Source organism: Drosophila bipectinata, chromosome 3R (assembly GCF_030179905.1).
Source record: "Drosophila bipectinata strain 14024-0381.07 chromosome 3R, DbipHiC1v2, whole genome shotgun sequence".
In the NCBI taxonomy this organism is placed as follows: domain Eukaryota; kingdom Metazoa; phylum Arthropoda; class Insecta; order Diptera; family Drosophilidae; genus Drosophila; species Drosophila bipectinata.
Window position 1 is genome coordinate 2,101,519 of NC_091739.1, and position 16,106 is coordinate 2,117,624.

General features: G+C 44.1%; 1 protein-coding gene across 1 annotated transcript in view; it reads right to left on the reverse strand.

The window, feature by feature from the left end:
- The window catches only part of tara (taranis), a 33,485-nt gene extending 20,334 nt beyond the window's left edge, over positions 1 to 13,151 (reverse strand). Inside the window, exon 1 of the mRNA XM_017249388.3 lies at positions 12,967 to 13,151. Within this exon, the coding sequence (XP_017104877.2) occupies positions 12,967 to 12,990 (24 nt within the window). The 5' untranslated portion in view covers positions 12,991 to 13,151. The remainder of the gene's footprint in view (positions 1 to 12,966) is intronic.
- Between the last annotated feature and the right edge of the window lie 2,955 nt (positions 13,152 to 16,106).

Sequence of the window (16,106 nt, forward strand, 5' to 3'; positions counted from 1 at the left end):
TTTAGGCTCTAGAGTCTAGACAGCAATTAATTGCGATTCCTTTTAGAGGCTTCGCTGTCTAATTAACACTTATGCAAGTACAGGAGAAGCTCACATGCAACGCATCCGCGTAAGAGCAAAATAAGAGCAAGTCGAGTCAGGGTGCTGTAATCGAATCAATTCAGCGCCAATTATACAATCTGTCAACAGGCGCTGAAAGGAGCAGGACCACCAAGTCCAGAGTAGTAAAACGACCTGCCGCGACTCCCAGCTGACGACCCTGACCGATACCAATTCGCATTCTGGCAGCATGTGGCGCGGACGTGCTGATAAGAAAGCCTTCGAGCAGGAAGTACTCGCGGCCCCAGTGCAAGGAACAATAATCACAGCCAAACAACACCAGACTAACGCTCACTGAGAGAAGGATTTCTCTAGGTATTTCCAACCCATAAGCATTTACTATATGCTACAAAAAAATTATATTCTATATGCTACAGAAAATGAATAAATATTATATAATTTTTCTAAAACTATTTTATAACCTTGTGTGTCCTAGTAATCTTTTAAGCTTCATCATGCCTATGTGGTTTCCCATAGTGCTCGTAGTTTTGAACTGTTCCTGCACTTGTTCGCTCGCGAATCCATCCAACACGATCGGATCCGATCCGATCCATTCATTTCCGCTTGCAGCTTTGAGAAGCCAGCAGAGAGCTATGGAGCAAAGGCGACCACTCGGAACCGTTCGCCGAGCAAGTAACTATTGCACCTGATTGCCTTGAAAAGCGAGCAAACCCAAAGTGGCAAAAACAAAAACATTGGGGCCAACGGGCATCAGCTTGCGGCGAAATCGAAGCTCGCCGCGATCGGTCTTGGGATCGTATTGCTTCGCCGCGGAAAAGAGAGTTCTCATGGAGCCGAGCGTTCACTTCCTGCTCTTCCCTTGCCTGGCTCTGGCTCTTGCAAGTTGCAACTTAAACTCGGCTCAGCTGACGACAAGTTTTCGAAACTCAATTGCTGTCGCTGGTGCTGCTGGCTGGAAATTGCAGAGAAATTCCTTTGGCTTAATTAGCCTCTTTCGTTCGGGGCGAAAATATTTTCAAATGAGAAACGAAACGCACAAGCCGCCAAGAAAGCGACACAACAGCAACAACAACAGCAACATGACGAGCAACAGAGAGAAATGGAAAGAAAGAGGGTGATTGGGAGAGTTGAAGTGTGTGGTATGGCAAGCAAAAACAACTCTGAGCTCAGAGCTCAAATGAAACCAGTTTAGTTCATTTCGTTTCGTTTCGTTCATTAATTCAAAATTTCCATTTGAAACTTTTTTCCCTCTTCTGCTTGTGCTTCTTCTTCTGCTGCTTTATTTTGTGTGAGCTCTCTGCTGCTCTCTGCCTGTCGCTGGCTCTGCTGTTGTTGGGCTGTCGTTGCTCATCCCCGATTCCCCAACTCCCCCCACCCAACATCCCTCGGCCCAACGTCATCGTCATAATCAGAGTTTTAACATTTTATGTACAGTATGTACAGGTGAGCCTCGCTATGTGGGAATCCGACAAAGGACCTGTTAAGAAGTAGGGACTGAGAATGACAAGTTTTCTATTAAATTGAAAATAGTTTTTGTTCTAGCCTATTCTACAAAGAAATAAATTTATTCTTTAAGAAATAAACACTTTTTACAGTTTGTCAGAAAACTTTATAATGTTTTCTCCAAAATTATACTTTTTCAGAGGTCGCACTGTATTTATACAGCACAGTATTTATACACTCCCCCACATACCAGCGCCACATACATACATACATACGTATATAGGAGGAAGAGCCAGGCGGTGCGAGGGCCGACTACCAAAGCTCGTTTTCGACGAAGTTGCTTCGCTTCTCCCACAACCGCCCTGCTTGACTCACACTCGCCTCGACCGCTGCTATATACACATAACCTACAAAAATATATAGCCAGGCGAGGCAACTCTACATACATATTGTCGGTCTGTATGTTCGCTACGATATTTGTGCGGCTGTGCTGTCAGAGGCAAATGGCTTGATGGCCGTACAAACGTACGGTCGATGGGTGGGGGCATGGGGCTTGGGATGGGGATGGGGAGGTTGCAGGCTGGTTGGCAGACAGGCGGCATAACATCAGCAGAGGCAGCAGCAACAAAAACCCAAGAGCGCAGGGTTGCCAGGCCGCCGATGCTTGAAACGGCATTGAACCTTACCACAAGGGTCTTGCATAGGTGATTGCGGATTATAATTAAATATTTTCCCGGAACTATAAACTTTGTATTGCTTCTGTCTGAATGTGAGATTTTTTGGTAAATATACTAGGTTAAATCTTTAGCTATATTAATAAATTTTTAAATCTTTCAATCCGGAATGTCTTTAAGCAAAGAAATTTGTATAATTATAACTATGCTTGGTTTATTTCTCTCAAAATGTAGAATCTTCGTGTACTTTCGATAAAATGATTTTGCTTCTCAAACAGCCCTGGCAACCCTTGCTGTCGTAGTATCGGGTTTTATATGTACATACGCTGACGCTGTCACGGCCTCTGCCCGTTCACCCTCCCCGGGTCCGTTCGTCCCTCCCTCGTTTGTGCTCATTGCCTCCGCCCCAGCCCCTGTTTCCACTTATTCTCGTTTCGTTTCGTTTCGTTTCGTTTGGCTCGTCCGACCGTCCCACCATCCACACGGCAGCCCGGCGGACCGGCAGTGCGACTGACTGTCGTTTGCCTCGGCGTTTCGTATGTGGGAACGAAATAATACCTATAAAAAATTCTTTTCCCCCGGTTTTTTGCCCTGCCTGTACTGCTTCTTCCCCGGCTCTGGCCTGGCTCTGGCTCTGGCTATGGCTATGGCTCTGGCTCTGGGTATAGCGACATCGAAAAAGAGAAAGACTTGTGGGTAGAAAACCAACAAAGTACGACTATAAAGTATGAAGGGGCACTGCGAGGGCTGTGCGAGGAGGCGAACAGAAAAATTTAAGACGCTTTTGCTGGAGCGGAGCAGGCCCCAAGATCTGTTGGACTCTGTTAGAAACATGTTGAAATGGAATTGCTGAACGGACGGAGCTGAGTCGCGTCGAGTCGAGTCGAGGCTGTGCCGAGAGTTAAGTGTCAGGTCGGACCGGCTGGCCTGGCCCGAAAGAAAGAAAGAAAGAGGCCCCTGCGTAATGGTTTCTGCCACTGCCGCCGATGCTGATGATGATGCTGCTGCTGCGGGGGTGGGCAAATGTTTGGCAGCATTTTTGTATTAAAATTTTATGCGAGTGTGCGGCGGAGGCGGCTGTTGGGTCGGTTTTTTGCTGGTTGCCGTCGTCGCATCCGAGAAACTTTGAACATGTTCGGTGCTTCGCTGTTGTAGCTGTGCTAGTTACTCGAAATATCACCATCCAAAAAAAAATAAGGGTTAGATATCGAAGCCGAAGTTTCAGATACACTAGTATCTATGACTCTTGTATAATTCTAAAATAAAAGGTTACGTCAGACTGTGTACCTACTTATGGAAGTCTTTGAGGAAAGTCTTCAGCTAAGACTTGTAATATTGCGTCTAAGCTAAATATCATTTAAAGATACTTCCCCAAAAGTATCTTTCAAATGCAAAACACTTTCTTCCCAGGTTAGGGTATACTGCGCTGCAGGTTCGGCGTATTTTAGTGGGTATGTGGCTATGTGGCGACGACGTGAATGTGGAACGCCGAGCCGAAACAGAGCGAACGGAATGGATGCGATGCCAGGCAGGCACCGAGATGATGCTGGCGCTGGGAAGGGGGCTTGGGGCTGGGGAAGCACCAGAGGCAGCCGGAGATGTTGGACGCTGACGCCGTCGATGCGATGAAGACGCAGATTCGGATTCGGATTCGGGCCCCAAAGACTAGAGCGGCCAGCTGTTGGCCTTGTGCTCGGCGCGCTGTTGTTGGCATTATTTTTGGAGACCCGTCCGCTCTCTCCATCGCATCGCATCCATCGTATCTGCGGACTGGATGATGTCTCGATGCGATTGAGTAAAACTTATCCAAACAACAACAGGGGCATTAATAATGTTTGTGCTCGCTGGCACTAGCACTGGCGCTGGCTATTTTTGCCCGCCCAGTCGCGAGGATTGCGACTGTCGAAATGATCGGTTCCGTGTATATATTTTGGGTATCTTTTGCTAGTGGCTTCCTCCACCACTGATAACCGAAATCAGGTGCAGTCTCGAATCGAGATGTTGGATTGTTTCCCTGGTCCATTCTTCAACTTTTTTTAAGTTTTATGGGTCATCCGCATATAAAGGTTATTTTTATTGGAAAAAGTCCTTCAAATGGGAGTCCAAGTCACGTATTGTACGTACTGTCGGCTCATATTTAAGTCTTTTAAAATAGTTCTCAATAATATAAGGAAATAATAATCTAGTTTATGTATTAAAAATCTATATAAAGTTAGAATTTGTCGGAAGTCTTAAAAATTAGTTTCAAGACAACAACAATGTTGAAGTTCTTACACTCATTTTCGTTTCAAAATGGATTCGGTATCTGAATACTTTGATATCTTCCGTACGAACAAAACGACAATACAAAACTAAATTTTAGTGAATTTAAATAATCACTCATACGTACTGTTGCATTAGAATTTCAGCTTGTTTTGCTTAAATTGGCTTGGATGGCTTGAATAGTTGTGATATAATAAATTATGATAGTTTCATTACAGAAAACAGATTTAATTAGTTAAAGAAAAGGTTTTAAAGCGCATCAATCATACGTAGTGCAGCCAGACATCAGACATCACAACTTTTATATTCATTATACCCTTGCAGAGGGTATTATAATTTTGTCCAAAAGTGTGCAACGCAGTGAAGGAGACATCTCCGACCCTATAAAGTATATATATTCTTTATCAGGATCACCTCCTGAGTTGATATGAGCATGTCCGTCTGTCCGTCTCTCCGTCTGTCTGTTTCTACGCAAACTAGTCTCTCAGTTTTAAAGCTATCGACTTGAAACTTTGCACACACCCTTCTTTCCTTTGCACGCAGTATATAAGTCGGAACGGCCCGGATCGGCCGACTATATCCTATAGCTGCCATATAACTGATAGATCGGAAATGGTATAACTTTGGTGTTTTTAGAGTTAGAGGGCTAAAAATTGACATGAGAGCTATTTTTGGCAAAATAATATGACATGCCAAATTTCATATGGATCGGCCGACTATATCTTATAGCTGCCATATAACTGAACGATCGGAAATGACCCAACTTTCGTGTTTTTGAAGATAGAAAGCTAGAACTTGGTACACATTCTATTTTTGGTCAGTTAATCCGACCTACAAAATTTCATTAGGATCGGCCGACTATATCCTATAGCTGCCATATAACTGAACGATCGGAAATGGTATTTGGTAGAAATATCAACTTTTGTATTTTTGAAGATAGAAGCTTGGGACTTTTTTTCGATTTTTTATTGTAATTGATTGGTTTTATTATGATGTAATCATAAGGATTGGCCAACTATATCCGATGTTTGCAATATATATCCGGTTTTAGCTGCAAGGGTATATCAACTTCGGCTCCGCCCGAAGTTAGCTTTGCTTTCTTGTTTAGATTTTTTATTGTAATAAATTGGTTTTATTATGATGTAATCATAAGGATCGGCAAACTATATCCGATGTTTGCGATATTTATCCGGTTTTAACTGCAAGGGTATATCAACTTCGGCTCCGCCCGAAGTTAGCTTTGCTTTCTTGTTTTAAACATGGTATCGGTATGCCAACAATATAAATTGATATATAAAAACTGTTACTTGAATATTTACTTCTTACACGACTGAAGATAGTTTTCTACAAAACAACCCATAGCACCCCATAGGATAGGCAATAATGTAATTGATTCTGCAGCTAGCCTGGGCTTATGTGTATATTTGATCTTCAAAACAGGTGAGTATTTCGAATGTGTATCCTAATCTTCTTAGAATTCAGTTTGTGCGAATGAGTTCCAGGAGTCACTTTATTGGCTCGCATGCATTGGCCCTCTTCTAATGCCAGTTTCAATTTCCTAAAGCTCGCATTCGGAGTCACCCACCTAGCATGATTTGGCTGCCACTGCTCCACCTCTGCTGCTTTCAGCACCCCTCGCCTCACCTATCTAACCCCTTCGCAGCCAGCTCCTCCGTTCTAGCCCTTGCCAATTCCCATCGCCTGTCCGGGCTGTCCCTGTCGGATTAGAGTTTTGGCCAGGGCCAAAAGCTGGCTGGTTGGGTTTGTGGCATTGCAATGAAAGGAACGGGCGGAGTGCCGAGAGGGGCTTGGAGCATCAATGCAACTCTACTTTTGTGATGTTTACACTGCTAGAATTTGTGTCTCAATCTGTGCATTTAAAGTTTTAGATAAATAATGGATTATAAGTTCTCATTGGTGGTGAAACACCCATTTCTGAGTGAGAACTCCTCTTAAATCTTTCTGAAGAAAAATAAAAATAATTCGCATTCCTATATGACAGTTTCCTATTTTCTTATATCAATAATTTCTAACTGAATTTAAACAGAGTCTCGAAAATAACAATAAGAGTAGTGTAGGTCATAACGACTTGAGGGGAGTTTGTGTGGGAGCAGCATTCCAGCTCGACGACCGCGCCACTCGAAGGAAGAAATGCAATTGGCGATTGGGGTTATAATGGATTTCGACAGTCCAAGAGTCGTGCTCCGGCAGAGACGTCGACTGCTCTGCCGCGAAGGATGCAGCGCTGTCGGTGTTCCTTTCACGCTTATTAGTTTAATTTGCCGCAGCTTGCGATTGTGGATGCTGCTGCTCCCGGTGCCGCCGAGCACAGAGTTTTGTTGTGTTTTTGATTTTTTCCCCATTTTCTGCTTATGGCATGCAACATGCTGCTGCTGGTGGCTTTGATGTTCTTCGGCGAACTCAGACTCTTGGCGAGGCGACTTCAAACAAGTTCGAATAGGTGGCGTTGCAAGGTGCATGCCACAATCTCGATTCCCATGTATAGGTACGGGCTCGGCCGATGGTGTGCTGCGGCAGATTTGCATATATGCAAAGCACTTAGAGGCAGCGCAGCCGAAAATCTGAGACTCACATGTTGCATTCGTCTTTAATTTATGCCGATTGAGTCCCCTCCTTTTCTGCCGGCCAGCTGCTGTCGCTTTGCCGCCGGCAGCTAGTGCGTCCTCCGTTTACAGTTAAAGCTATCAATGTCATCGCTGACAGACAGGCGAACAGGTAGCGCCACCGACACACAAGCACACGAATCTAAGCTACAGTGGGCACTCGAATGGAAATCCCTAAAGAATATAACATAAAGGACTAGGCTATGCCAATATATAGTGTGAATTCTAATATTATAGACATGGCTTAAACTTCAATAGCTCGGCATGACTCTAACAGTTATTCGTTTTCGTTGAGGACTGTGCTATTGAACTTTAAGAGAAGACCTTCGCAAAAGTCAAGTTTCGGCAAATGAAGAACACTTGAAACTCGAGAGCTTCTAATTTGCGAGCGACCACTGTGCCCGTTTATCTGTCTATCTCTATCGTGCTGGCAGGGGCAGGAAGTTGAAGGTCGTTCGTTCTCCCTGTCACACACCAACACTCGCACACTCACATTCTCGGTCGCACTCATATTTATTTATTACTTTTTATGTTGTTTTAATGACGCCGACGACGTCTGCTCTACTTCATCTGTTTCTGCTGCTGCTGCTCGGTCTCTGCCACAGCCTCAGCCTCAGTCTCAGTCTCGGCCGACGTAGCTGCTACTTCCACCTCTGCCTCCTTCGAGCCAACTATTGGCATCTCTGTCGCTCGCCCGCGATTATTTTCGGGTTATTAAACCAACCGCAACAACTCAGACGGCAAGCAACAACAAACACCCCGAACGACAGCCACTTGCAGTTTTTGAATTGCTGATTAATTTTATTGCTCGTTGTAATGATAAATTCGTTTTTTTCGGTTTTTGTTTTGATCACTTGCTTCGCCTGCTACACGTGACTCTGGCCTCTGCCGCTGCTGCCGTCTGCGTCAACTGCGCTGCTTGGCTTTGGACTCTGGCGTTTGCTGCCTCTTCCTCTGCCGTCTATAATTTATTAATTGTGCTCAGAACGTGAACGCTGTCGTCGCCTTTTTTGTTTTGATACGCCACTTCGTGCTCCAAAAGGGTTGCTTGTCGATTTGCGGTCTGCGTGGGGTGGGGCGCGGCTTCGGGGGCTTAACAAGTTTCTCTTGCAACTCTCTGCATTGTTATTGTTATTGTTTCCCCGCTGCACTTGGCCAGGCTCCTTCTGTAGCATGCTACCATGTGCGTTCGTCTGACGTGATGAGCGATTTTCAAGTTAGCCAGGTATGAGGTAAGATACTCGTGAACTTTGGATACTCGGATATACTATAGAACGAGATTATTCCCTAATCAATGTTTTGAAGTCTGCTGATATTTAAGCTTATGTTTTAGTGGCTTTGTCCAGTGTTTATCCTTTAGTAAACCCTACGTAAATACGCACATTATAAGCCTAGTTTCAATCATAATTCAGGACACCTACGAAGACTATATGGACTCATTAAACCAAATATTAAAACTAAAGAAGCTATAGTATCGATAAAATCAAATATTCAACTCTTTATTTGCCATAACTTTTCTAACATAGGCCTGTCGATTTATTCTATAGGGTTTCCCAATGTTCTTCTACATACACTACCAATTGAATAAATCTTTTGATAGATATTACCTGAGAGAATAGTATTAGATAAATCAAGTAGTATCCTATCCTTCGCCTACGAATCTTTACTCGCTTTTGGTTCCGTCTTTCGTCACACCTATTGGCATTCCATTTGTGATCTGAGCTCTAGTAATTGGAATGGCACTTTCGTTCTCGTTCGGTCGTCACCCGCCGGTTCGGTTTCATTCATTCCCATTCGATTGTTGTTTATTAGGAGCGATCATTACGTAGACAGTTGTGTTTGACATTTTGAATGGGTTTTCTCACGCTAAGCAGCGCTGCCGCCGTCGACGTCGACGTTGGCGCCGCTTTGTCTTTTATTCCACTCATTCATTCAATTTTCATGCCTCTTCTGGCCTGGCCCGCTGATTGTTTGTTTGCTTCCGTCTGTCTGTCGTTTTACTGCTCTTCTCTTTTTTCATTCATATTTATTTAGCTAATAATATAAGTCGAATCGAAATTATTTATGACACCCGGCATCGAAGGCGAGTACGAGACCCTACCCCAACCTGCCGACCGACCGGCTCGCAGTGTGCCTGTGTGTGGCTTTGTTTTGATCGTTATGTAAATGGCTGCGAGATGATTTTTATTGTTTTTATTGCTTCGGAATAATCGGCGTGGGCTGATAGTGAGGTCTCGCGTGTCTGCATGTGTGGCTCTCGTAGTAAATATTTGGCTCAATGAATGCGGCCAACAGCTGATCTAATCTCAAAATCGTTTCATTGTAAGAATGTTCATTCGTATCGCGAATTTTGGTGGCGAATGTTTTATACTAAAGTATGCTGTTTTTTTTAATTACTTTTGAGTACTACTGAATGAAATAAAGCAAATATATTTAACCACAACTGTAACCACAAAACTATGGGTTTTTGGTAACCAACCACATTGCTCTCAAAGTCTACAGAAATTAGACAAACGAATCGGTTTCTGTGCTTCCGGTTGCTTCGCACAACATAAAAAGGATTGCGGGGATTGTCGAGTCCCACCCCCAGCCTATGCTAAATGCCAAAGAATCTCTCCCCCATTTCGGCCCCAAAAGTAGCGGCATTTTTACGTTTTCGTATTTTTTCTCTTGATTAGAAACTGAAAAGCAAAACAAAACCCGGAAAAGGGTTATTTTTTATTGCTCTCTGCACACTTGCCGTGTGTCTTTGCTTGATTTTGTCTGTAAGTGTGTGTGCACCCTCCCCCCTGGGGAGGGGGGTTATGTTTACTTCTTAACTTTCGGCGATTTCTTGTTTTTTTATTCTTTTTATTATTATTGTCGCCGGCTTGTGGCGACTGCGCTGCCACTGTCGCGGCTGACGTTGCCCAAGCCGGCACAAGCTTTTAGCATTTTAAATTGACGTTTATTATGCGCTGCCTCCACTGCCTTTTTATTATTTTCTTTTCTGTTATTTTTATGTGTGCTCCGAGTACTCAACATTTTATTTGTATCTCTCTCCTTGCGACGTCGACGCTGGCGCTGACGTTGACGGTAGCGTCGGCGGTGACGGCGGCGTTGGCGCTGACGCAAGCAGCGCAGTTCGGCGTCGTTTCTTTAGTTTGTTTTGGTTTTTAATTTAATCGTTTTTGTGGCTGCTCTTTGCTGTTATTGTTGTTGTAGTTGTCGTTAAATGTGCTTAGCACGTGCTGCGGCTCTTTTTTTTTTTTGAGTTTTTGTTTTGCCTGACCGGCCTCCTCTAGTCGCCTTTGTTGTTGCTGTTGTTGTTTTCTTTAGCCCTTTTGTGTCTGCTCTTGATGCTTATTAGCGAGCGGCATTCACTCACTCTTTTTTCAGCTACTCTGCCCCGCTCCTCATCTCACTCGCTGCCATTCATTCATGACGGCAGGTTGGTGCCGCTTCTGCTGCTGCTGCCGTCGCTTAGAAACAAGTGGCCAATAAATTATGGCCAGCCGCAAGGGTAAGCGGAAGCAGAGCACTGCCCATTATTATTGCCCACTGAAAGCGTAATGGTAAATACACATAAAACCGTTATACAGTCGGACGTCCTTAAGCTGAACTCCGTTGGCATACATCACACGGCACAAAGTTCAGATAGCTTCCCAAAACATAGATGCAAAAACATTGGTTAGTCAAGTTAAACCAGACATACATGCTATATTAATATTTTTAATATTTAATAGCTATTTTAAGTTTAAGTAAACACAATTGCTAAGTACTATGGTACTACATATCAAAACAAGACTTTCTAAATGAAATACTCAGGGTAGTACTATTTTCATGAAACCTCTAAGTAAGATACAATCCTTCAAAACAGCCTCACAACAGAACAGAAAATGTAAACACCGTTCCAATTAGTCAATCTCGACTGTATCCATGGTCTGAAAAAAGGGTTCGTCCACTTCGGGCTGCTGTGTATGTGTGTTTGTGCTTTTTTCTGATACGGAAACTGACCTAAGGTAGGCGACGGCATTTGCATGGGACCGATAATGAAAATGAGCTGACACACCCCCTTCCTCCGAGGGCGCAGAACAAGCGCAAGTCATGATGCTATTATTGTACACGGCTCGGACTTTGGTACGTCACTGTGTCAAGGACAAGTGGACTTCTGGCCGCGTGGGGGTACCCTTGCCTGGTGTGTGTGTGCGTAAGTTGGTAAGCGGGGAGTGGTAAGTGTATTTATTGTTGATTTACCGTTTTACGACCTCTGCCGCGGTTAATCATTAATGTGAAGTGCCAGCGAATCTGTTGACTTTTCAACTGTATTTCGCTACAAGAGAGCAGGGAATGGAATTGAAAATTTAAGAGTATGAATATGGATAATGGAACTTGAGGGAACGATTGTTCTTTAGTGGATTTTGGAGCGTGTATTTATAGGAGTTACGTATCCTAACGTACTTTCTATATTTATCACAAAATTTTACAGACACAGTTAGTAAGTCAGTCTCGGCGTCTGCACATCATCTAACAGCCGGTAACTTGGCCCATTGTGGGTCAAGTTTATTTCAATAAATTTCTTTCCCCTTTGTGTTTTATTTGTTGGAAATCCCAGAGTCGATGCCTGCAAGGATTCTTAAACGGCAATGCACTTTGCACACCCCAGACCAATCGCACCTCACCACCCACTCGCACTCCCCCTGGCGTATATGACATTTTTGCAGTTTTGTTTTGCTCGCCGGCTTCGATGCCTCCGCCTTCTGCCCCAGCCCCAGCACCGCCCCTCTCTTTGGCCGCACATCATCACAAAAACTTTCATTTAATTGCTGCAAAGAAAGAAAACAAAGAAAGAGGCACAGAAGGAAGGAAAAAACATTTTTGTTGTTGGCCTTTGTTTACTTGGCTTCGATTGTGCGAAAGGGGAGGAGCGGCGGAGGAGGTGGCCAGTGGGATACGGGGGCCTCGGCTTGGTAATGGAAATCGAATCGGCATCGGGCGGGGGTATTGGGGCGGGAATATGGCTAAGTGACGACGCGTGCTGTGCGTGCCTGCTGCGGAATGCCCCACATGGACATGCGTGTCTCCCCCCTATCGCCTCAGAAGCACCCGAGGCCTCCTCACCTGCTCAAATCCATTGAGCACTTTACCTGCCGTAGCCAAATGGCTTTTCAATTGGATTCGCCGGCAAAAGCAAAAGAAACGCGCGGACAAAACATAAATGCCGATAGAAGAAACTCAAGAATCAAAACAAAGATGGAGACTGCACCTCAGATAGCGATTGCACATGCACGAACTATGAACCCACGCACCGGTACACTTTGAGAAATGGAAGTCTAGTGCAAATAATAATTTAATTAAAAAGTTTTCACAAAAAATATCATATTTTAACGCTAATATTGGCAGTTGATCACTAAGGTTTAAGTTCAAAAAACTTTCAGATTTTAAGCTTTTTAAAAAACCGTTTCTTTTAGTACAACTAATGCAATATAAAAAATAAATTATGTATTAGATGATATATTTTTTATAATTTATCACCAAAGTCTACATACTGCCTATAATCTATTGAGTGAAAATACATACGATCGCGGTCTAGCAAATTTTGTGTATAATTAAGGTATATGTTTAGCCTATGACATGCTTATAATAGAATTATGGATTAATAAAAAAAAGTGAGATCATTTATGGTACAAAATCAACGTCAATAATATAATATAAAATCATATATATATATGTATAATCAATATATAGATTTATACATTTATTAAAACCATTCATTTTATAATATTTAAGCAACATTTATGTCTATCTGTTAGGACTTATCCTTATCAGGACATACGACCGGTTAATTCTTGTGTCTCAGGTCGATCAGGTAGATTCCATAAATGGGCCCTCCCGAAAACCCTAATATAAACCGATCTACTCACGTGTGCTTCGGTCCACATTTTCATAGCGGTTTCCGGAAGGATCTCGCAGAGGTAATGTCGGCTGAGTTTGGCGCCTTTTTTTAAAGTCGGTTGTTAGTGGCCTGGTGTCCTTAGCCCCAGCACCACATCTTTGCGTGGGCGGGGGATCGATCGCCGGGACGAATACAAACTGAATGTCTTTCCACACACACCTTACTGGTACACACGGACCGTCGGTTTTGTTTTGGCTTTTCTTCGGCTTCGAGTGGGAAATGGAAAATCCCTGTGCTGTGTGCTATGTACAATTTACGTAGTTTTTGCTCGGGCTCTGTGGCTTGGGCCGAGCGCCTTTGGCGTCGTCGTCGCTGGCGTCTTGTTGTGCGAAGTGCAGAGTTCGTACTGAACGCTTTCGGCCAGGCCAACCATTATTCGACGGCCCGGCTGGTTGGCTTTCTGGCTGGCAGCGACCAGAGTTACCACCGAGCCGAACAGCTACCGAACAAGAACACGCTGCGCTTCGGCAACCCTGCCACATGCGCGTTGTTGTTGTCAGCCTTTCCGCCTCGTATTTTCGCATTTTCAGTTGCGTTGTGGAAAGCCGCCAGGCTGGGACAGAAACGGGCGAAGCCACAAGCCCAGTCCCGAGCCCAATCGCATGCCTCTCCATACTTCCCTCCCCCTTAGGAGCCCCGCATAGCCCCCCTCGCTGCTTCCTGAACTATTTTAGTGGCAGCGACGAACAAACAAAGGCCTTGCGACTTGGTTTGCTTCAATTCAGCTTGGTTTGCAGAGTTTTGTTGGGATTTCTTTGGTCTGGTCATGTCGCTTTACCCGTTTCATAACGCCGATAATTGTGATTGGCGCCGAACGGTTTCTAATCGATGACCAAGCGATTTTCTCGATACTTTTTAATCGACAGATCGATGCTTGCTTGATATAAAATGCACCAAGTTTTTAAATTACCAGTTTTTTTACCAAAGTTTTTGGTTAAAGTTTTTAAGATATGCATAAAATGCAGTCGTGTATTTATTATTTAATTTATGTTTCTTAAAAGTTACTTTAATTAATTTATTTTATGATATGTCTATCTAAGTATTCTTTAAGTATTCTCAGATACTATTGATATAGATCAATGCCAATCTATACTATTTGGCACTAGTTGGAAATTTAGTTATTCATAAAAAGATTTAAGATAAATAAAAAAATGTTATATTTTCATTTATAAAAAGAAAACACAAGATTATTTTAATTTAAATAATAAATTATATTACATTGGTTGTAAGCGAGTTGATAAGAAATCCGTTGAAATCATCATTTTATTTTCATTGAATTTTAAGGCCAGCAGATAGGAGCAGATAGCACCTGATCTTGCCGATTCTTATCAGCCGAACCAAAGCAGCGACGAGTCAGGTGCTTTGGGAGCAGAGCGACCACAAAGCCGAACGACCTTTTGCTGACTGATAAAAGTGGGTGGTTGGGCGGTGGACTCCATGCTCAGCGGAGTGAGGCGTCGGCTTGGGCAATCTCTTTCCCACTCGCACACACTCAGTGGCTCAATCACACACAGACACACACATACAATGTGAATGAGAGCAATTCCCCACTCTCTGACCCCGCTGACTGCTGATTGCTTTGCTTGCTTGGCTGCACACTCACACAACCCGAGTAGTTGGGGGCCAGAGTGCCGTGGAGTGGGTGGGGTCGGGTGGCTCTTTGTTTTGCACCTCTTTCGCCTCATCCCAGCTCCCAACTCTCTCGGGCGTGGAGCCGAACTCGTGAGAGCCAGCCCGAAGCAGAGGCCATGGAGCCGAGCCTCGTGCTTGAGTCCACCTTCAAAGCTAGATATCTGGCTCTGTTTCTGGCTCTGCTGCGGCGGTTGTCGCTGTTGCTGGATCTGACTCGGCCGCCGCCTCTGCCGCTGGCAGAAACTTCTGGTCCAAAGGCAGCCAAAACAACCGTCGACGGATGACGACGTTTTCCGACTAACAACGGACGCGCATTTTCCAGCGTTTCGAGGCAAGAGCGCATTGAAAATTGTGCGAAGCAGCGCAGCCTCGAAAATGGCAAAAGGCGGTACTGGGTGGGGCGAGGCAGCAGCACCAAAGGGGGGTTGTTAAAGCTCTAACGATGTTGGCCGCTCTGGTGGCTGTGGCATTCATTGTTCGCCTTCGAGCACTGAAAATGCCATTTGGTGATGTTACTTGCCCTGCAAATGGGATAAAGGTTTACTTCTTCGGTTTTCGAAAGCTTGATACTATAATTCAAAAATAGAGGATTTAAATAATTATTTCAAATAATCTCAATATTATTTTCTTGGAGTAACTATCAGAGATTATATAAATACTTTGTAAGTTTTATGTATGTTTCAGAATTTAATGATTCTCCCCTTAAATTTCATGTTTAGACTTTTTCTAATCCTGCGGGTCACACATTTTCCTGCAGTGTGCTGTTGTTGTTGCCACTGTTAGCCCATACACTTTGCGTATCCCTTGGCCGTGCTGCTGATTTGTGCGCAAAACTTTTACAACATCGCAGCAGAGGAACAGAGTCCAACCAGCATCACCAGCAATAGCAACCTATGGTATCAGTAACATTAACGAGACTCAGCAGCGACGGCGTCACCGTCGTGGAGCGCCGTTGTTGCTGTCGCGTGGTTATTGCCGCCAGTTGCCAGTTGCGGCTCTGCTTTGTCTACGAAAGGTCGAAGACGGAGTCTGTGGTCTGTCTCAGTCGCTGTTCGGTCCAAGGAGACTTGGCCCGAAGGGGCTGGAGAAGGGCGAAGGGGCGGCAAACGTCGCCTTTGGCTTTGTCCGCTCGAGTAACCAGAAGAAAGAAGTTCAAATATGTATGGCCTCTGGGTTATAGAGGTTCTTAAAGGGGGATTCAGTTTTTTTTATCCAAAGCTTAGATCCTAGTCTTCATGCTTAGATAACCGGGGTGGTTTAATCAGATCATAGATACATCGATAAATGATAGGAATTGTAGATAGAAATAATAACACTTAGGATAACATATTATTGATTTGAAACTATTCCATGGCTTTAAACCTGAGGATCACATCCATCCCCGATCTTTCAATGTAAGCCACGTTCCCCAAGCCCCTAAGCTGCACTTTTGTCGGCCAGTATCATCTTAATTTTCCATTTGGATTTCGCTCATTA